Raw genomic sequence first — 18,319 nt, forward strand, 5'->3', positions numbered from 1 at the left:
AACTTAAATACATGGTCAACCTAATGAAAAATCTGGCAATTTATTCTCTGTAGAATTAGATCTGTAACAAAACAGGGAACTATACACTAAAATGAACATAAAACCTGAGGTCCCCATACTAGACCTTTCCTCCGTGTAATGTTAACCAATGCCTACCACACTTCACTTTCTCGTGTCTAATAATATAAAGGAGGGGCATAAGACACAGAATGCATTACATATTACAGATTCTGAATACTGAAAGTTAGTGGTCAGAATTCTGTTTCTCATAAAACCTAATTCATCCTTCAAAGTTTATGTTACTGGTCCAAATATTTCTGAGAAGCAATTCATGACATTCTTCAGAATTATTTTTTCACACCTGCTCAGGGCATGTTTTTATTTTTTTAAGAATCATGAAGTAAAAATTTTCCACTCAGCCAATGTAAAAACATTTTTTTAAAATCCAAACATTAGTCTTAAAATTATGATTAAATTCAAGTAATCTCACCCTTAACATTTATTGTACTGTTTTAATCTAATCATGCTCTTGCTGTTATTAAAATGAGAAATGACTCCAAGTGCAGTAAGAATAAAGAGTATCTTTGAAATTCCCAGATGAAGTAATACTTATATAAACAGATTTCTAGTGATCAGATTTTTTTTCCAGGCATAAGGTAGATACATATTATGTTTCATCATGATAAGTCCATTATTTGTATCACTTAGGTTAGCAATATCTATGAGTTTTTAAATACACAAATTAAATTTAAACCATTAAAAACTTAATTGGGCATAACAATATTGAAAGATTGCAGTTAGGACTAAATTAGCACACATAGCTTCTGAACCTGTTTATTTGTTCAATTTATAACAAACTACCTTCAAGTTGCAACAGAGCTAGACATATACCACAAATTTAATGCAAACTTGTTCTAACCTTATCTAAACTTCAACACACAAAGTATACCTTGGAAGAAGACCAAGATATCATCTAAATTCACAACAGAAATCCTGGAGTACATATAAAGTTCTTTTTAAAAATATGTAGAGATGTGTTGTTCTGCCTCAAGAAAGGTTTCTTAATGTAAGTTTAAGCTGTCTTAGAGATAGCAATAGCAATAGGTTCAAACTAATTATACTTAATAATCTATTTCCCCAGGCATATGGAATGAACTGGACTTACAAGTTGTAGGTCACTGGTTCAAATCTCTAATACTAGTTTTTAAGGTCTGTACCAGGGCCTTTCTAGAATCATTACTTAGAAAGACATCATTAAAATAGAATTGTCTGATTAAATACACAAATGTTCCATTTTTTGTCAACTTTTTGTCCATTATCTGAGATGGTTTCCATGTGCTATGTAAATGGCTGTCAAATTCAGAATTGGCAGAAGGTATAGTGGTCAACGCTTCCCTTTTTCCCCCAATGTTGAAGAAGTATATTTCATATCCTTCTCTATAATGATATGCATTACATATGATCTTTCTTCAATATATTGTCGTAATAGATCACTAAAGAATCCTGTTCTTCATCATAAGACAGAAAGACAATCAAATATCATAGTCTACTACCATTTCTGAAAATGCAAGAAGGTACTAATAGGATACTGAATACAAAATCATGAAATATATCATAATTAGGAAATATGCTTCTAATCTCATCAAAACAGATAACTAAGGGTTCAATTAAAAAAACCTTTTCCCATTTATTGATTCATAATGTGTTGATAAGGTACCAATTTTATGAGCATACACATCTGTTGATTAGTTCATATAAATAGTTAGAACTTATCCATTTAACAATAAAATAAAATAAATATATAAATGAATATAAATAATATAAAAACAAAAGTAGCCTTTATACTACTTCAAAGCATAATCAGAAATCTCTATTCATGAATCTATAGGAAATTTGGTGTACGGAATTTATATGAACTGATGAAGCCAAGTCTTCCTCAAGTTGATATTGATGTTTGAGAATGTCAAGGATACATCCATGTTTTCTCTTGGCAACAATACAGAACTGGTTTGCCACTGCCTCTGTTTATTTGTTTTTTAATTTTCCAATCTAATCTGTTACTCTGGGATTCCCTGGTGCTCTCCCATCCAAGCTCTATTAGGTCTGCCTTAATTTTTGAGATTGGCCAAGTCAGCTAAGTGCTGCCATCTAGCCAGCCATTTTGGAAAATACTTTTGCAATTAAATGATTACTTAGTCTATGCCTTTCTATATTCAATAAGTCAAAACATTACTTGCAAACAGAAAAGGGAGCTTTCTGCACTTTTATTTGGCTTTTTGTCTTTTTCCACCTTGTCAACTTCCTTTTTTATTTACTTTTTACTCATGCTACTGAAATTTAATAAATTACATTAAAAACAAAAGGGAACATTAATCAAGGCCACTAACTTATTTTGTTCAAATTGAAAGACTGGCAGTTAACTAGGTGGAACAGACTTTTAGGGAAAATAAATGCTATTACGCTACTTGATATATATCATCAATATATCATCAACAATATATCATCAACTGTGCAATAGGATAATGCATGTATTAAAAAAATCAAGTTCTTTTCTTCTTTCATTCATTTATGCAGAAACCATTTTTAACTCTGAATGTTTCACCATGTGTGGTTATACCTCAGAGAAAAACTTTTAAGAAACTACAAACACAAATGGTTTATGTTCTACATCATGTACAAGGACTTTCAAAACTGCTCATTCACTACTTAGCAGCATGGATATTAAGATATCCAAAAGGAAAGCATAAGACAAAAGTAATTACATTAAAACCAAATGCTTTCAAACTCCAAGTTGTTTTAAACTTCTGCTTTAGCTGCCTGCCTATAAGCAAGTATTAAGTCATGGTATTCTATCCATTTCATGCCACCATCAAATCTGTCCTTAATGGATGATGATGTATGGGGAAGCCTGCAAACTCTCCATTACTGAATATAATACCAACAGCAGACTTAAAAAGACCACTGCTTTGAATTAAACCCCTGAATAATTTCCTAATGCACTAAAATATTGGAAGATATATAAAATATATGAACACTGGAAGATATAGATATTCTTATTTATGATTAAGGAGTTTGCAAAATCTCTTGGTTTCAATTTAAACAAGATTACATTTCCGACAATCACTTTCTAACTATATTCGGGCATTATCAAGTAAAAGCACTAGAAGAAAAAAATATAAGCAAAGCAAGACAAAACACTTCATGTTCACTTGAAGCTACAGTAATGATGTATTCTGTCAAAAGAAAAACAGTAGGCAAAAAAAGAGAATGGTAGCTGAATTTATTTATGCTACTTCAAACAATTTCTAGTACATTACCGTGAAAAAGCCAATGATTATTTTTATAGTTGTGCAACATTAGGTCAGTGTAATTTTAATTCTATCTACCTGTAATGTGTAATTAGAAATAAATCTGTTTCATTTATATGCAAAATATTAAACTGTTATAGATATAGGATGCCATCATAATGTTTGCAAGTACTGTACATCATTCTTAGGTTAAACTTCTGTAGAAACTACTTAAGTTTTAACAACATGCTCTGTAAGTTTTAAAAATATTGTTCAAATATATTTGCAATAAATAACTATTTCCCAATCTTTAAAGGTAGTTATTATCCCTCTATATTACCAATGCAATGATAAATAATGACTGCATTCATGTACAAAGTACAAATATGAATAAGTTTTCATTTCTTTGTACTGAACTATTTTACAACTAATAATTTAGGAGTAATTGGTTTTATTATGGTAGCCCTAAACCAGGGGTAAGAGCCTAATGCTGGGAAAGATTGAGGGCAATAGAAGAAGGGGACAAAAGAGAATGAGGTGGCTGGATGGAGTTACTGAAGCAGTAGGCGTGAGCTTAAATGGACTCCAGAAGATGGTAGAGGACAGGAAGGCCTGGAGGAACGTTGTACATAGGGTCGTGATGGGTCGGACACGACTTCGCAACTAACAACAACAACAAACCAGGGGTAGGCAACCTTGGCTCTTTTATGACTCGTGGACTTCAACTCCCAGAATTCCTGAACCACAAGTCATAAAAAAGCCAAGGTTGCCTACCCCTGCCCTAAACCTATCCCTTCCTTGGAAAGAAAAAAAATTGCTATGTTATGGACCAAGTTAAAGCATGGGTACAAATCCTAAAGAACTTCCTCTTCCTCTCTCTGCTTGCACTCTCAGATGTCCCAAAGGTGTTTTCTTTCAAAAGGCAATGTTTTGCTTGAAAACATTTCACTTTTCATCCAAGAAGCTTCCTCAGTTCTGAAAGTTTCTTCAGTTCTGGTTTCATAACTGAAGAAGCTTGTTGGATAAGAAGCAAAACGTCTTCAAGCAAAATAAGAAAGCCCAGTTGCCTTTTGAAAGCAAGCACCTTTGGGATCACCGTGACCTGGATGACTGAGAATCTCCATAGACATTGCACTTCCAACAGTTTGGGAACAAATTCAACCTCTAGAAAGGAGAAGAAATGGAGGCTTTCTTCATTAAGTACAGTATCTCTAAATACCCTAAAAATGGAAACTCCCTAAATAAGTGCCCTAAAATTGGAAATCCTAATCTAGAAACACAGACATGATCGAGCTACATTAGTCAAAGTGGTTGCCATTTTCAGTAAGCATATCTTTAAAATATTTAAAATAATTAATGCATTCAGGTTGCATGCTAAATGAACAGATTTTTTTTCCTGTCACATTTAAATACTGTCAAGCTGAATGCAACTTACTTGGGTGAGATCAGGAATATCGCCTTTGTCAATTCCAACTTGCTGTGGATCAAGAAAAAAATAAATGAAAATAAAATTGTTTCAAGTTCCACACTTCTGATCACAAACCAAAAAGCAATATAAATAATCAAGCAACAACAGGTGAACTGAATTGTTAAGTGTAACATTGTTAATTACCTTCTGACAGAGAGAAACTTGTAGAGCAGGGGTGTCAAACTCAATTTCATTGAGGGCCACATCAGCATTGCGGTTGCCCTCAGGGGGCCGGGTGGGTGTGGCCAGGGTGGGCATGGCCTACTGGGTGGGCGTGGCTAGAGTGCGTATGGCCTACTGGGTGGGCATGGCCAGCTCTACATCGTTTGCATCAAGGGTGCCTATGGGGGCCTGGGCAGGAGTGGCACAGATCTGAGAGTCTCTGGCAGGAGGAGGGTCTCTGGGCCAGGGCCAAGGCTGTGGGGGCCGTTCCCTCACTATTTCCAGGATGGCTTCGCGGGCCACATAAAACCACTTCGCGGGCCAGATCCGGCCCCCGGGCCTTGTGTTTGACATGTCTGTTGTAGAGGCTTTCAAGACTGAACACAGCCTTTTGAGATAAGCCAGGCCAAAAAAACAGATACTTTGAGGATTTCACAAATGCTAGTTTGTTGTTGTAGAGCAGGGGTGTCAAACTGAGACCACGCCAACCCACTGCCGCCAATGGCAAGAGTTGCAATACATCACGACACGTCACATGACATTGCAAGTTTGACACCCCTGAGTGTAGTAATCAAATTTTAAGTGATATTAATTAATCAATCAATTAAACAAATAAATAAATGTATTTTCAAGTTTCTGTCACATCTTATAGTAAACAATCCCAAGGTTTTTAATCGCTTTTTAAAATACATCTATTAAGACTTATTGTACATCACCCAGAATTTTCTTGGAGTTTGGCAGCTTTAAGAAATGCATTAAAATGAACAAAATCAAGATGGGGATCTTCTTCCTTATGCTTGATTTAATCTCTGGACTGGGTGATTTTTAAGCCTTTCTTTGATACTGTAATTCTTTCACACATTCTCCAAGTATCTCTCTCTCTCTCTTTTTTTTTTTTTTTTACAATTTGAGGCGTAGGTCTCTGGGACTTCTTTTCACATACCACGAAGCATTCAGCTGAATAATCAGGCAAGCATTGGATGTTGAAAACCAACCACCTGGTGATTACTTCCATTAGATGACTGTCATTTCCTTCCGTTTAATGAACGGTCACTACTAGTTAAATCACAAATCAACATACTATCATTGTAAATGTGTAACTGATGTTAAATATAATCATTATCTCTTCTATCTTTTGGTATTTTTCACAAAATTCAGTACATTGAAGAATATTTGCAGTCTTTATATGAAAGTTTCACTTACCTCTGCAACTTTAAGAAATTCTGATACTCTTGTCATCCTAGTAAGAAACCGCTTATAAATTTCAAGGGCATCTTTGCACTGTCCTTTCTTCATTTCAAAAAACTTCTCTGGAAGAGATATATTTGACAATCTGAATCTCTAGTATTCTTCATAAGCAGAACATCTGAAGACTTGACATTTCACTATGAAGAAAAATCTTCATAAGTGATATTATTAAAAAGATGGCAGAAAGCAATTATGGCCAGATTTATTTTTTGCCCTATTCCACTTAGCAAACTTCTATGAACGATCCCAATTTCAAGTTTAATTTTATACTATTACCTAACCTTTTTCTTCCTTTAAATTGAAATCCCAGGACAATGTATTTCTAAGACAAAATCAACAATGAATTAAAAAAAACCTTAGCTAGCTGAGTGTGCTTGCAACCATTTGCTTGGTAAACTTATTTTTTTCTGATAGGGGTTATTTATTTGGGTAAAAGAACAAAAACATGATCTGTGCCAAGGAGGAAGTTTGCCTCATTAATACATTGCCAAAAGCATATGCTGAAGTGCTTATCTAAGCATCACTAAGTACAGTATTTGGACGCAGCCATATGTTTGTAAAAAGCAAGCCTTCAGTCCTTAAAATAGCAAAAAAAGACACTGGCCTTGAATTTGCTACCTGGATTGCTGAGATTTATTCTTCCACAATAATGATGCTGGCAACTGGTGCTGGTTCTTATTGCTTAATGCAAGTTGCCTGACTAAAGTGCCTGAGCATAGAGTTCCACACTTGTGATTAATCAGTGAGTCAATTACAGTATTTCTGGAAAAAAAAGTTCTAATCTTCTTTTGGAAGAATAAGTCCAAAAATAACCTAAATCTCAATCCTAAGTCCAAAGAAGAATCATAGGAAGAAGGACAGAATGACTGATATCAATTAGTGCTGCAAAGGAATGGGAGAGTTGGAAGTTAAGTCCGGGTGTGTCCTTGTAAAAAAAAAACATGGCTGCATGGAACTCCTTGTTGTCAGAAGCAACAAAAAACCTATAATACACCCAATAGTAATAAATCATGCAAGACAGTTCTGTGTTTTTAAACTCATGTCTAGTGTTCCTTCAAAAGAATGCTAAGCCTGGTTTAGAAGAAGTCCATTTAAGACCCACACAAACTCTTTAGAAAATGGGCAGATCCTATTGTGAAAAAATGTCCAAGGAAAAATATCCAAGAGGTTTCCAACAACTAAAGGAAAGAGACATACCTGCAAAGCCTAATTCCAATAGGAGGTGAACATGTCAGTGATCGTGATCATGTCAGTAACTGCATCATCAGTGAAGTATTCTAAAATAAGAAATACCTAGGACACACAGGATAATGCTACACCTCCTTGCTATTCTCTGATACTAACCTTGTTATAACATATAATGTTGCCAGATTCTGCATAGCAACCCTTACAAACCATCCGGTGCCAAAAATTAGTTTTAATGAGCATCTAGTTCATCATTCTAGAGTGCTCTGTATTGTGATACTGTCAGAATCCATTTATAGTGTGCCAGCTAGATCATAGCAAGAATTGTGTCAGGAGATGGCCTGACTAAAGAAGGTGACTTATAAGGAGCTAAACCTGAGGGCTGGGGCTGAGGTAAAGAAAACACTGTAATGGCATTGCATGAAAAAAAGATTACCAAGGAATGCTTCTGTGAGTAAGAGGACATGGAAATATGTCAAAAGTAGTTTTCCAGCCTTAAAAGAAACTATAGATTAAAGAACCATGAAGTTAAGCAAATCAAAGAATATTAGGCTTGAGAAGAAATCCATGAATACAAAAAAAAAATAAAATTAATCATTTTTTATTCTTCAAAAGCATATTTTATGATGCTGAGGTTGCTAATCTAAAAATCAGTGATTATGAGAATTAAGGAAACATTACATAACGGGTGATAATATAAACACAGTTAGTTATTCACTTATATAACACTCCATCCTACCTGACTGAGAGTCCGTAAAATTAACTGCCACAATGGATCTGGTCTAAACAGGAAGATTGATGTGAACACAGGAGAATCAAAATAGCCACTGACTTGGAATATCAACAATGCTTCTTCTTTAACAAGATTAACTTCAGAGATCATTTTTCTTTTTAATAAGCATGATTAAGAATATGCTTTTATGAGTTTACATACCTAATAAATTAATGACTCCATCATTGTAACAGGCAAAAAGCTTGATGAGATCTTTGAACAGAAGCATAAATGCAGCATTTATGACCCCATTTGTCAGTTCATTTGGATGAACCTATATAAGAAAAGCCCATGATTTATTGTAAACACACAACATTCAGACTACCTCTTCTTTCAGCACAATGTAAAATATTAGCAGACATATTCATTGTTCAGATTATGGAGTCTAAACAGAAGTGTAAACAGACATTATGCCTCTGTTGCAGTAAATTCAGCAATGCTAAACTACAAGAATGAACAGCTCAGGTCTGACTGCTAGAAATACTGAAACCTAGATAACCCACTAAGAAACTGAATATTAATACACATCATTTTGAAGTTTGTGTAACATTAATGGTGAAATTATGAAGCTCAGTTGTGACCTTCAATGAAGCGTAAAACGGTAATTCAATCACCCATCTTCAGCCATTTATTTTTTTCTGTAGCTTGACAAAATACAATCACTTTCCTTTACAAGTTAAATGTTTTGTGGTTTTTTTTAATATTCAAAGTAAGAAGTGTTTTTCTATAACCATAAAAGTTTAAGGAAAGTACAAGCACATACATCAAATTCAAGAAGTGCATCTATTTGTCCTTGTAATATTGGCATGCTCTTCAGTAGTTTTTCTGGGACCATTGTCCTCATTACACCATCAGCCCTGAGGAAACAAAAGCAAATCCAACTTATTATTATTATTATTATTAATTTAATTTGTATACCGCCCTTCTCCCGAAGGACTCAGGGCGGTGAACAGGGCAATACATAATAAAAACAAGATACAAAAATTAAAAATTATTAAAAAGTAATTAAACAGCGATGCCCGTAATAAATTAGTACAGATTAAAAGTTAAGACCAATTTATAAAACCCAACCCCATCCCATCAGGTCAGGCCGGCTTGTTCAAAAAGGTGGGTTTTAAGATCGCGCCGGAAGGAGCGGAGATCAGGCGCCATCCGGAGCTCGACCGGAAGATGGTTCCATAAATCTGGTGCGCCCACAGAGAACGCCCTCCCCCTGGGGGCCACCAGTCGGCATTCTTTGACCGGTGGCACCCTGAGGAGGCCCTCTCTGTGGGAGCGTACTGGGCGGAGGGAAGTTGACGCCGGCCGCAGGTGCTCCCCAAGGTATTCCGGACCCATGCCATGTAGGGCTTTGTAGATCATTACTAACACCTTGAACCTCACCCGGAAGACATACATGTTATACATCTTATTGTATAACAAATACTTTGAGGCAATGTGCAGAATTTTTTTAAAATGTTACATACAATTCTGGGCTATAGGCGCCAAGCGATTACTATTAAGAAATTTCAAACCTTGTAAGACATTATGACAATTGTCTCAATTTGAATGGTGATTATGTCGAAAAGTAATGTAATAGTTTTCTAATGTGTATAATAAAAGTTCTGTATCTACGAGTGTCTGTCATTGATAACCAAGTGGAGATTTATTTCCAAATTGCCCTTGTATTACTTTCTTATGAAAATGGGACTTTTAGCTTTCCCAATTTTAGCTCAGTTGTTAGACCCAACTGGAAAGTTCATATTTGACCTCCCTTAATGTCTTTGCAATAGTTTGGCTCTGACTTTAGCTAAAAGTCATGTATTTTTCCAGCATTAAAAACTAGAAGCTGGATTAAGCTGGGAATGAAGCTTAAATTTGTTCCTTATTCCCATAACAAACTGAATTCTGGGATGATCCTAGTTTGAAAAGTAAATCTTTTTAAATCTTCATGGGCAAAATACATATTACTTTTGTATCTTGCTACCAAAATATTAGCTTTGTTGGAACAAAAATTTGGATTGTTTAAAATAGCTTACTTATCTAAAACATATTTTAACCTCCTGATTTAGACCAAATACATTAGCATTTTACGAGCTGTCTAAATTATAAAATTTTAGATACTTTAATTTAGCATAATTTGGTTTCAAATGATCCTTAATCTACAGTTCAGTTTTATAGAAAATTGACATATATCACTGATATTGGTAATTTGCAAGAAAATTGGAACAAAAAGAATGAGTATCTTGTATACCAGATGGGATGTTTACCATGGGTAGCTGTCAACTTCAATAGATTAGAAGTAATATATAACACAATGCATATTTTGGATTTGTTTCATGATTGCTCCATTTGACTTATTTGATGTTGGAAACAGTAATAACAGCAATAATATGTGAATGCTATTTGAACTATATAATGAAAAACTAGAATTTGATTCGTAAAAATTCTGGATTTATTGTGCACCAAAGGTAGCCAATTTATTGTTTTGTTTTGATGGAAAAAAACATTAAAACAGATTTAAAATCATGGACTAATATTGACTTATTTTCCACCTATGAATTAACTTTGTATCATTTATGGGAAAGGCTGAATAACATTATTCTGTATGACTAGGGTTTAATTTGCTATTTAAAAACTGAGTGTGTTCTTATGTATTTTAATCATTTTGTTTCTTCTTTGCATCATGATTTCTTTATTTTTTTATATGTTAAAGTAATGCTTTAAAAAATGGATATGTAATCTCTGGAGTGTCTAGAGGTATAATCTGCTGCTTGGCAACAGAAATTTCTCCAACATGAAACACTTTAATGAGTTCCTATGTTTTGCCTGGGAGTCAGATGGAAAATATTATTTTTCCCCAATGAAAGTAGTGGTACATAGCCACATAAGCCTGGAAGTTAGAAAGGGAGAGAATTCATCTGACATGTAAAGATTTACGTTTTTGCTACAGCACACTACATAAAAACTGGGAAGCTGCAATGATAATTGAATTTGAATAGAAGGTAGAAAAAGAAGTAGTATTACACCCAATAAAAACTCCTGAGATTTTGATGTTGGTGGGATAAACAATGCCTTCAATCAAAAGTCTTTAGCCATTTTAATAGACCATTAGCATTGGGAAATGTGTAAATATGGTTACAGAATCTTACACTAGTTAAAAAATAAATCCTCTATGAGATATGGCCACAAATCATAAGGGAATGAACTCTTCAGCGATCTATTCCATACACCAGGGGTGTCAAACTCAATTTCATTGAGGGCCGCATCAGCATTGCGGTTGGCCTCAAGGGGCCGGGCGGGTATGGCCAGGGTGGGCGTGGCCTACTGGGTGGGCGTGGCTAGAGTGCGTATGACCTATGCATCAAGGGTGCCTATGGGGGCCTGGGCAGGAGTGGGTCAGATCTGAGGGTCTCTGGGCCAGGGCCAAGGCAGTGGGGGCCGTTCCCTCACTGTTTCCAGGATGGCTTCGCGGGCCACATGAAACCACTTCGCGGGCCACATCCGTCCCCCGGGCCTTGTGTTTGACATGTCTGCCATACACACTCAGATACTTTCTGATTGCATCAGAACTATGGTGCAATGTTCTCTATAAGAGCTGGGTGCAAATCTGGCCTCCAGGAGTGCCTGACAAAGATCATCTCTTAAACTAGGCTGATAGAGCCAATTTAACTACACAGACTGTTTCACTGAGAGTTTTTCCCCAAAGACATGCCTTTAAGTGAGAAAGCAGTTCTATTTGATAAACATCTGATAATGCATGCACAATTCCATCACAAAGCAAAAAAGACACAATGAATGTCTGTCAGTTTATTGCCGCAGTTCTACATCTTCCTGATGGGTGCTCTGATGGCCATAAAACACAAGCAGCAACTTAGTTCAAAAGACTAAAAGTTGAGAGGAACAAGATCCAAGCACTAGAGGAGGAACAAATCAAAGATGTTACTACTGAAACCATCAGAAGAAAACTGAGGGAAAGGGAAGAAATTCAATTTTTAAACAGAACATGGTGTGACAGAAGGCAGGAATCCTAGCAAAATGTTAGGCTCTTTAGACATTCTATTGATAAACACACAAAATAACCTACCGTATATACTTGAGTATAAGCCGAATTTTTCAGCCCACTTTTTGGGCTGAAAAATTCCACTTCGGCTTATACTCCAGTCAACAAAAAAAACTTACCGAGGACTTGTGCGCGGCCGAGGCTTTGGTGCTTCCGGGATCGCCCGCACCTCTCCCAAGCCACCGCCGTCCGAGACCTGCCGAAGTTTGGGGAGGTTTGGGGAGGTGCGCGCGCACCTCCCCAAACTCCGCGCCTTGCCTGCCTGCTTCTTTCCGCAGCGGAAAGAAGCAGGCAGGCAGGGCGCGGAGGAACGGAGACTTGCCGACGTTTGGGGAGGTTTGGGCGCCTCCCCAAACCTCGGCAGGTCTCCGTTCCTCCGCGCAGACCTGCCGACGTTTGGGGAGGTTTGGGCGCCTCCCCAAACCTCCCCAAACCTCGGCAGGTCTCCGTTCCTCCTGCCGACCTTTGGGGAGGTTTGGGCGCCTCCCCAAACCTCCCCAAACCTCGGCAGGTCTCCGTTCCTCCTGCCGACCTTTGGGGAGGTTTGGGCGCCTCCCCAAACCTCGGCAGGTCTCCGTTCCTCCTGCCGACCTTTGGGGAGGTTTGGGCGCCTCCCCAAACCTCGGCAGGTCTCCGTTCCTCGGCACAGACCTGCCGACGTTTGGGAAGGTTTGGGCGCCTCCCCAAACCTCCCCAGGTCTCCGTTCCTGTTTGGGGAGGTTTGGGCGCCTCCCCAAACCTCCCCAAACCTCGGCAGGTCTCCGTTCCTGTTTGGGGAGGTTTGGGCGCCTCCCCAAACCTCCCCAAACCTCGGCAGGTCTCCGTTCCTCCGCGCAGACCTGCCGACCTTTGGGGAGGTTTGGGCGCCTCCCCAAACGTCCCCAAACCTCGGCAGGTCTCCGTTCCTGTTTGGGGAGGTTTGGGCGCCTCCCCAAACCTCCCCAAACCTCGGCAGGTCTCCGTTCCTCCGCGCAGACCTGCCGACGTTTGGGGAGGTTTGGGCGCCTCCCCAAACCTCGGCAGGTCTCCGTTCCTCCGCGCAGACCTGCCGACCTTTGGGGAGGTTTGGGCGCCTCCCCAAACGTCCCCAAACCTCGGCAGGTCTCCGTTCCTGTTTGGGGAGCTTTGGGCGCCTCCCCAAACCTCCCCAAACCTCGGCAGGTCTCCGTTGCTCCGCGCCGACCTGCCGACCTTTGGGGAGGTTTGGGCGCCTCCCCAAACCTCCCCAAACCTCGGCAGGTCTCCGTTCCTGTTTGGGGAGGTTTGGGCGCCTCCCCAAACCTCCCCAAACCTCGGCAGGTCTCCGTTCCTCCGCGCAGACCTGCCGACCTTTGGGGAGGTTTGGGCGCCTCCCCAAACGTCCCCAAACCTCGGCAGGTCTCCGTTCCTGTTTGGGGAGGTTTGGGCGCCTCCCCAAACCTCGGCAGGTCTCCGTTCCTCCGCGCAGACCTGCCGACCTTTGGGGAGGTTTGGGCGCCTCCCCAAACGTCCCCAAACCTCGGCAGGTCTCCGTTCCTGTTTGGGGAGGTTTGGGCGCCTCCCCAAACGTCCCCAAACCTCGGCAGGTCTCCGTTCCTCCGCGCAGACCTGCCGACCTTTGGGGAGGTTTGGGCGCCTCCCCAAACGTCCCCAAACCTCGGCAGGTCTCCGTTCCTGTTTGGGGAGGTTTGGGCGCCTCCCCAAACCTCCCCAAACCTCGGCAGGTCTCCGTTCCTCCGTGCAGACCTGCCGACCTTTGGGGAGGTTTGGGCGCCTCCCCAAACGTCCCCAAACCTCGGCAGGTCTCCGTTCCTGTTTGGGGAGGTTTGGGCGCCTCCCCAAACCTCCCCAAACCTCGGTAGGTCTCCGTTCCTCCGCGCAGACCTGCCGACGTTTGGGGAGGTTTGGGCGCCTCCCCAAACCTCCCCAAACCTCGGCAGGTCTCCGTTCCTGTTTGGGGAGGTTTGGGCGCCTCCCCAAACCTCCCCAAACCTCGGCAGGTCTCCGTTCCTCCGCGCAGACCTGCCGACCTTTGGGGAGGTTTGGGCGCCTCCCCAAACCTCCCCAAACCTCGGCAGGTCTCCGTTCTTCCTGCCGACCTTTGGGGAGGTTTGGGCGCCTCCCCAAACCTCCCCAAACCTCGGCAGGTCTCCGTTCCTCCGCGCAGACCTGCCGACGTTTGGGGAGGTTTGGGGAGGCGCCCAAACCTCCCCAAAGGTCGGCAGGAGGAACGGAGACCTGCCGAGGTTTGGGGAGGTTTGGGGAGGCGCCCAAACCTCCCCAAAGGTCGGCAGGTCTGCGCGGAGGAACGGAGACCTGCAGAGGTTTGGGGAGGTTTGGGGAGGCGCCCAAACCTCCCCAAAGGTCGGCAGGAGGAACGGAGACCTGCCGAGGTTTGGGGAGGTTTGGGGAGGCGCCCAAACCTCCCCAAAGGTCGGCAGGAGGAACGGAGACCTGCCGAGGTTTGGGGAGGCGCCCAAACCTCCCCAAAGGTCGGCAGGAGGAACGGAGACCTGCCGAGGTTTGGGGAGGTTTGGGGAGGCGCCCAAACCTCCCCAAAGGTCGGCAGGAGGAACGGAGACCTGCCGAGGTTTGGGGAGGTTTGGGGAGGCGCCCAAACCTCCCCAAAGGTCGGCAGGAGGAACGGAGACCTGCCGAGGTTTGGGGAGGTTTGGGGAGGCGCCCAAACCTCCCCAAAGGTCGGCAGGTCTGCGCGGAGGAACGGAGACCTGCAGAGGTTTGGGGAGGTTTGGGGAGGCGCCCAAACCTCCCCAAAGGTCGGCAGGAGGAACGGAGACCTGCCGAGGTTTGGGGAGGTTTGGGGAGGCGCCCAAACCTCCCCAAAGGTCGGCAGGAGGAACGGAGACCTGCCGAGGTTTGGGGAGGCGCCCAAACCTCCCCAAAGGTCGGCAGGAGGAACGGAGACCTGCCGAGGTTTGGGGAGGTTTGGGGAGGCGCCCAAACCTCCCCAAAGGTCGGCAGGAGGAACGGAGACCTGCCGAGGTTTGGGGAGGCGCCCAAACCTCCCCAAAGGTCGGCAGGTCTGCGCGGAGGAACGGAGACCTGCAGAGGTTTGGGGAGGTTTGGGGAGGCGCCCAAACCTCCCCAAAGGTCGGCAGGAGGAACGGAGACCTGCCGAGGTTTGGGGAGGTTTGGGGAGGCGCCCAAACCTCCCCAAAGGTCGGCAGGAGGAACGGAGACCTGCCGAGGTTTGGGGAGGCGCCCAAACCTCCCCAAAGGTCGGCAGGTCTGCGCGGAGGAACGGAGACCTGCCGAGGTTTGGGGAGGTTTGGGGAGGCGCCCAAACCTCCCCAAAGGTCGGCAGGAGGAACGGAGACCTGCCGAGGTTTGGGGAGGTTTGGGGAGGCGCCCAAACCTCCCCAAAGGTCGGCAGGAGGAACGGAGACCTGCCGACGAGCCGCGGCCACACAGGGTATTCCTGTGTATTCAGGCTTGCAAAATGGCGGATCGAGCCTCTGCTGGCGGCAGAGGCTTGCAGAACGGCGGATCGGCTTATACTCGAGTCAATAACTTTTTCCAGTTTTTGGGGGTGAAATTGGGGGTCTCGGCTTATACTCGAGTCGGCTTATACTCAAGTATATACGGTATATTATACCCAACAAATGGCCATACTTGCTTGCCAGAACCCTTTTTTTACATGTTTTCAGTTTGATTCCTTTTTAATGATTCACATGAAAATAATATTGTCAGAAATAGTTACAGCAATATTCAGTTTGTTGTATTGAATAATAATATAACATTCAATTTAGGTTAGGTTAGGTTAGGTTAGGTTAGGTTAGGTTAGGATAGGATGTTAGGTGAGGTGAGGTGAGGTGAGGTGAGGAGAGGAGAGGAGAGGATAAGGTAGGGTAGGATAGGATAGGATAGAACAGTACCAGAAATAATTATAGCAACATTCAATTAATTACATTGCAATAACAATATTGATGCTAGATAAGGACAGCTTACCCCTTTTTTACTCTTGCAAAATCAAATGCCATTTGCCTGTATGAAAATGCTTTTTCATTCAAGTATCTACTGTAACGCCTGATAAAAGTAGACATATCGTATCCTAGAAACAGAAAGCATAATATGGTCAATTTTTGATTTATTAATTTATAACAGTGAGTGAAAAAAATGATAATGTTAATGATGCAAACCTATTGGATATTTCAGTCATTATTCAAAGCACTCTAAAAGTCTAAGTAAAAGAAGGCCCACATGTAAATAATTGCCTAAGTACTGACACCAAGTCAAGAATCTCTCAATCAATGAACATTTCCCAAAATCTCTTCTTTAAATGCAGGTCACATTAATAAACCCCAAAGGGAGAGCAGACTATCTTGTAAATTTCAATATACAACTAGTTTTGAATAACAGACAACACTTGTTACAGTAATCACTAGTACACATTCTCATCTAAAGAACAGTTAAACTAGAAAACAGTTGTTGGATCATTCTGTATTGGATGCTGATCAAATAAAGACGAGTTACAGTATATGATTGATAGGGCTATGATGAAAGAGAGGACAATTCCCCTATCAACATCCCTATAAATTTTAACTTAGCTCTGCAATGTGCTCATGAAGTTGTGCTGCAGAGAGGCTTACATACAGTTAAGCCAGCGGTGTCAAACTCGCAACATCACGTGACATGTCACGACATATCGCCACTTTTTTTCCATTGCTGGCAATGGGGTGGGCACGGTTTCGCCATGATGCATCTGGCCCACGAGCCAGCAGTTTGACACCCCTGCAGTAAGCGATTGATTCTGCAATCGTTGCATTGCCAGGATTTAATTCACAGAATCCTATATGGAGTTATTTTGTTGGTAGCCTTGGGGAAAGAGTACACTACTAAAGTTTCAGGAATCAAAAACAACTTTTCATTTTAGAAGGTTTTCTCCCTTTTCATTTTTTCTTTGCACTGTCTCTTCTCCAATTAATCTGTGATATATTTAATCTTTTCTGTATTAACAGAACAAGGCACCTACATTCCTCCTAAGATACTCATATCAACAGACCTCAAGTGACCGCCTGCCAAACTATATTTCAGAGGAATTAACAGATGTAAGGCTGCCTACAGGTTTTTTTTAACAAAACATGTTTACCAGGAATTGAAAACTTACACTAAACTGACTAGGTCTGACATAATAGCAAAGAATCAATATAACAATCCTTTAGAATATTGAGCCTGGTATAACTTCTTTGCTCCTTATTAAACAAAAATGGTCATTCATTATTAAGCATCCAACTTTATCTTTTGTTTTTATCCTTTTTCGATATCAGAGAACCATATCTGGAACAAACACATAAAATAAATACATACAAATAAATTTAATTGCATTTTGACGCAATCTTTATTAATGTCAACTACACGTCCTCGATGAAAGCAAACACGAATCTTCAACAGGAACGTGTGACAAAACAGAAGTTGCTTTATTCAGCTCCAATGCACATAAAGTGAAAACAAAGTCAGCGTTGATAGCACATCTCTCCCAATGCTTACATAGTCGCCAGGTACAGGGCTCCGCCCTCAATCCATAGACCAACATCCGCCCACAATTCCATATAATCCCTCCTCCCCCCACAGCTCCATTTGCTGCTGTCTCCAGACACCAACCCCACGGGCATTTGTCAGCCTGTCTGCCCCCCATCCAGCGGCCCACCCCCAACCAGGTAAGTAGACCATGTAACCCCCACCCTAAACATCCGGCCCCACTGTGCCCAGCTGCACAAGGGACACCGCTACCTAAACTGCCCTCCGCAAACCCGAAGAAGTCTGTTCCTGGGCTCTGCTGGCCGGCAGCCATCCCAGCAGGAAGCTCTAAATGCCTTGCTGCCCCCCCCCCCGAGGTCCCTATGCATAACCAGTTGGCAATGGAACCACCGGGATGCTCCAGTCACCGTGTAGCCCCCTCCAATGCCTCCTCAATCAGCTGTTCGGCGGCAGCCTGCTCCAACGCCTCCTGGATCAGCTGTTCAGCGGCAGACCCAGCAGGAAGGCCTGTTCGTGCAGCCATGCCTACCAGCGTTTCCGGAAGCAGCTGGCAGGCGGCCGAAGAAGCAGGACACCTAGGAAGGCCGGTGGCGTCCGTGGGGGAGGGAGAAGGACGCAGCTGCTCAGCGGTAGGCCCCATGGGGAGATTGGGAGTAGCAGGGGTGCACGCTGGAACT

General features: G+C 41.9%; 1 protein-coding gene across 1 annotated transcript in view; it reads right to left on the reverse strand.

Annotated features, from left to right (window-relative positions):
• SNAP91 (synaptosome associated protein 91) overlaps positions 1–18,319 on the reverse strand; it is a 96,734-nt gene that overhangs the window by 44,876 nt on the left and 33,539 nt on the right. Inside the window, exons 5-9 of the mRNA XM_083377774.1 lie at positions 16,113–16,215; positions 8,886–8,979; positions 8,285–8,396; positions 6,121–6,227; positions 4,723–4,764 (exon numbers count right to left, since the gene is read on the reverse strand). Coding sequence (XP_083233900.1) covers positions 4,723–4,764; positions 6,121–6,227; positions 8,285–8,396; positions 8,886–8,979; positions 16,113–16,215 — 458 coding nt within the window. The remainder of the gene's footprint in view (positions 1–4,722; positions 4,765–6,120; positions 6,228–8,284; positions 8,397–8,885; positions 8,980–16,112; positions 16,216–18,319) is intronic.

Source organism: Vipera ursinii, assembly GCF_947247035.1.
Source record: "Vipera ursinii genome assembly, chromosome: 1".
Classification (NCBI taxonomy): domain Eukaryota; kingdom Metazoa; phylum Chordata; class Lepidosauria; order Squamata; family Viperidae; genus Vipera; species Vipera ursinii.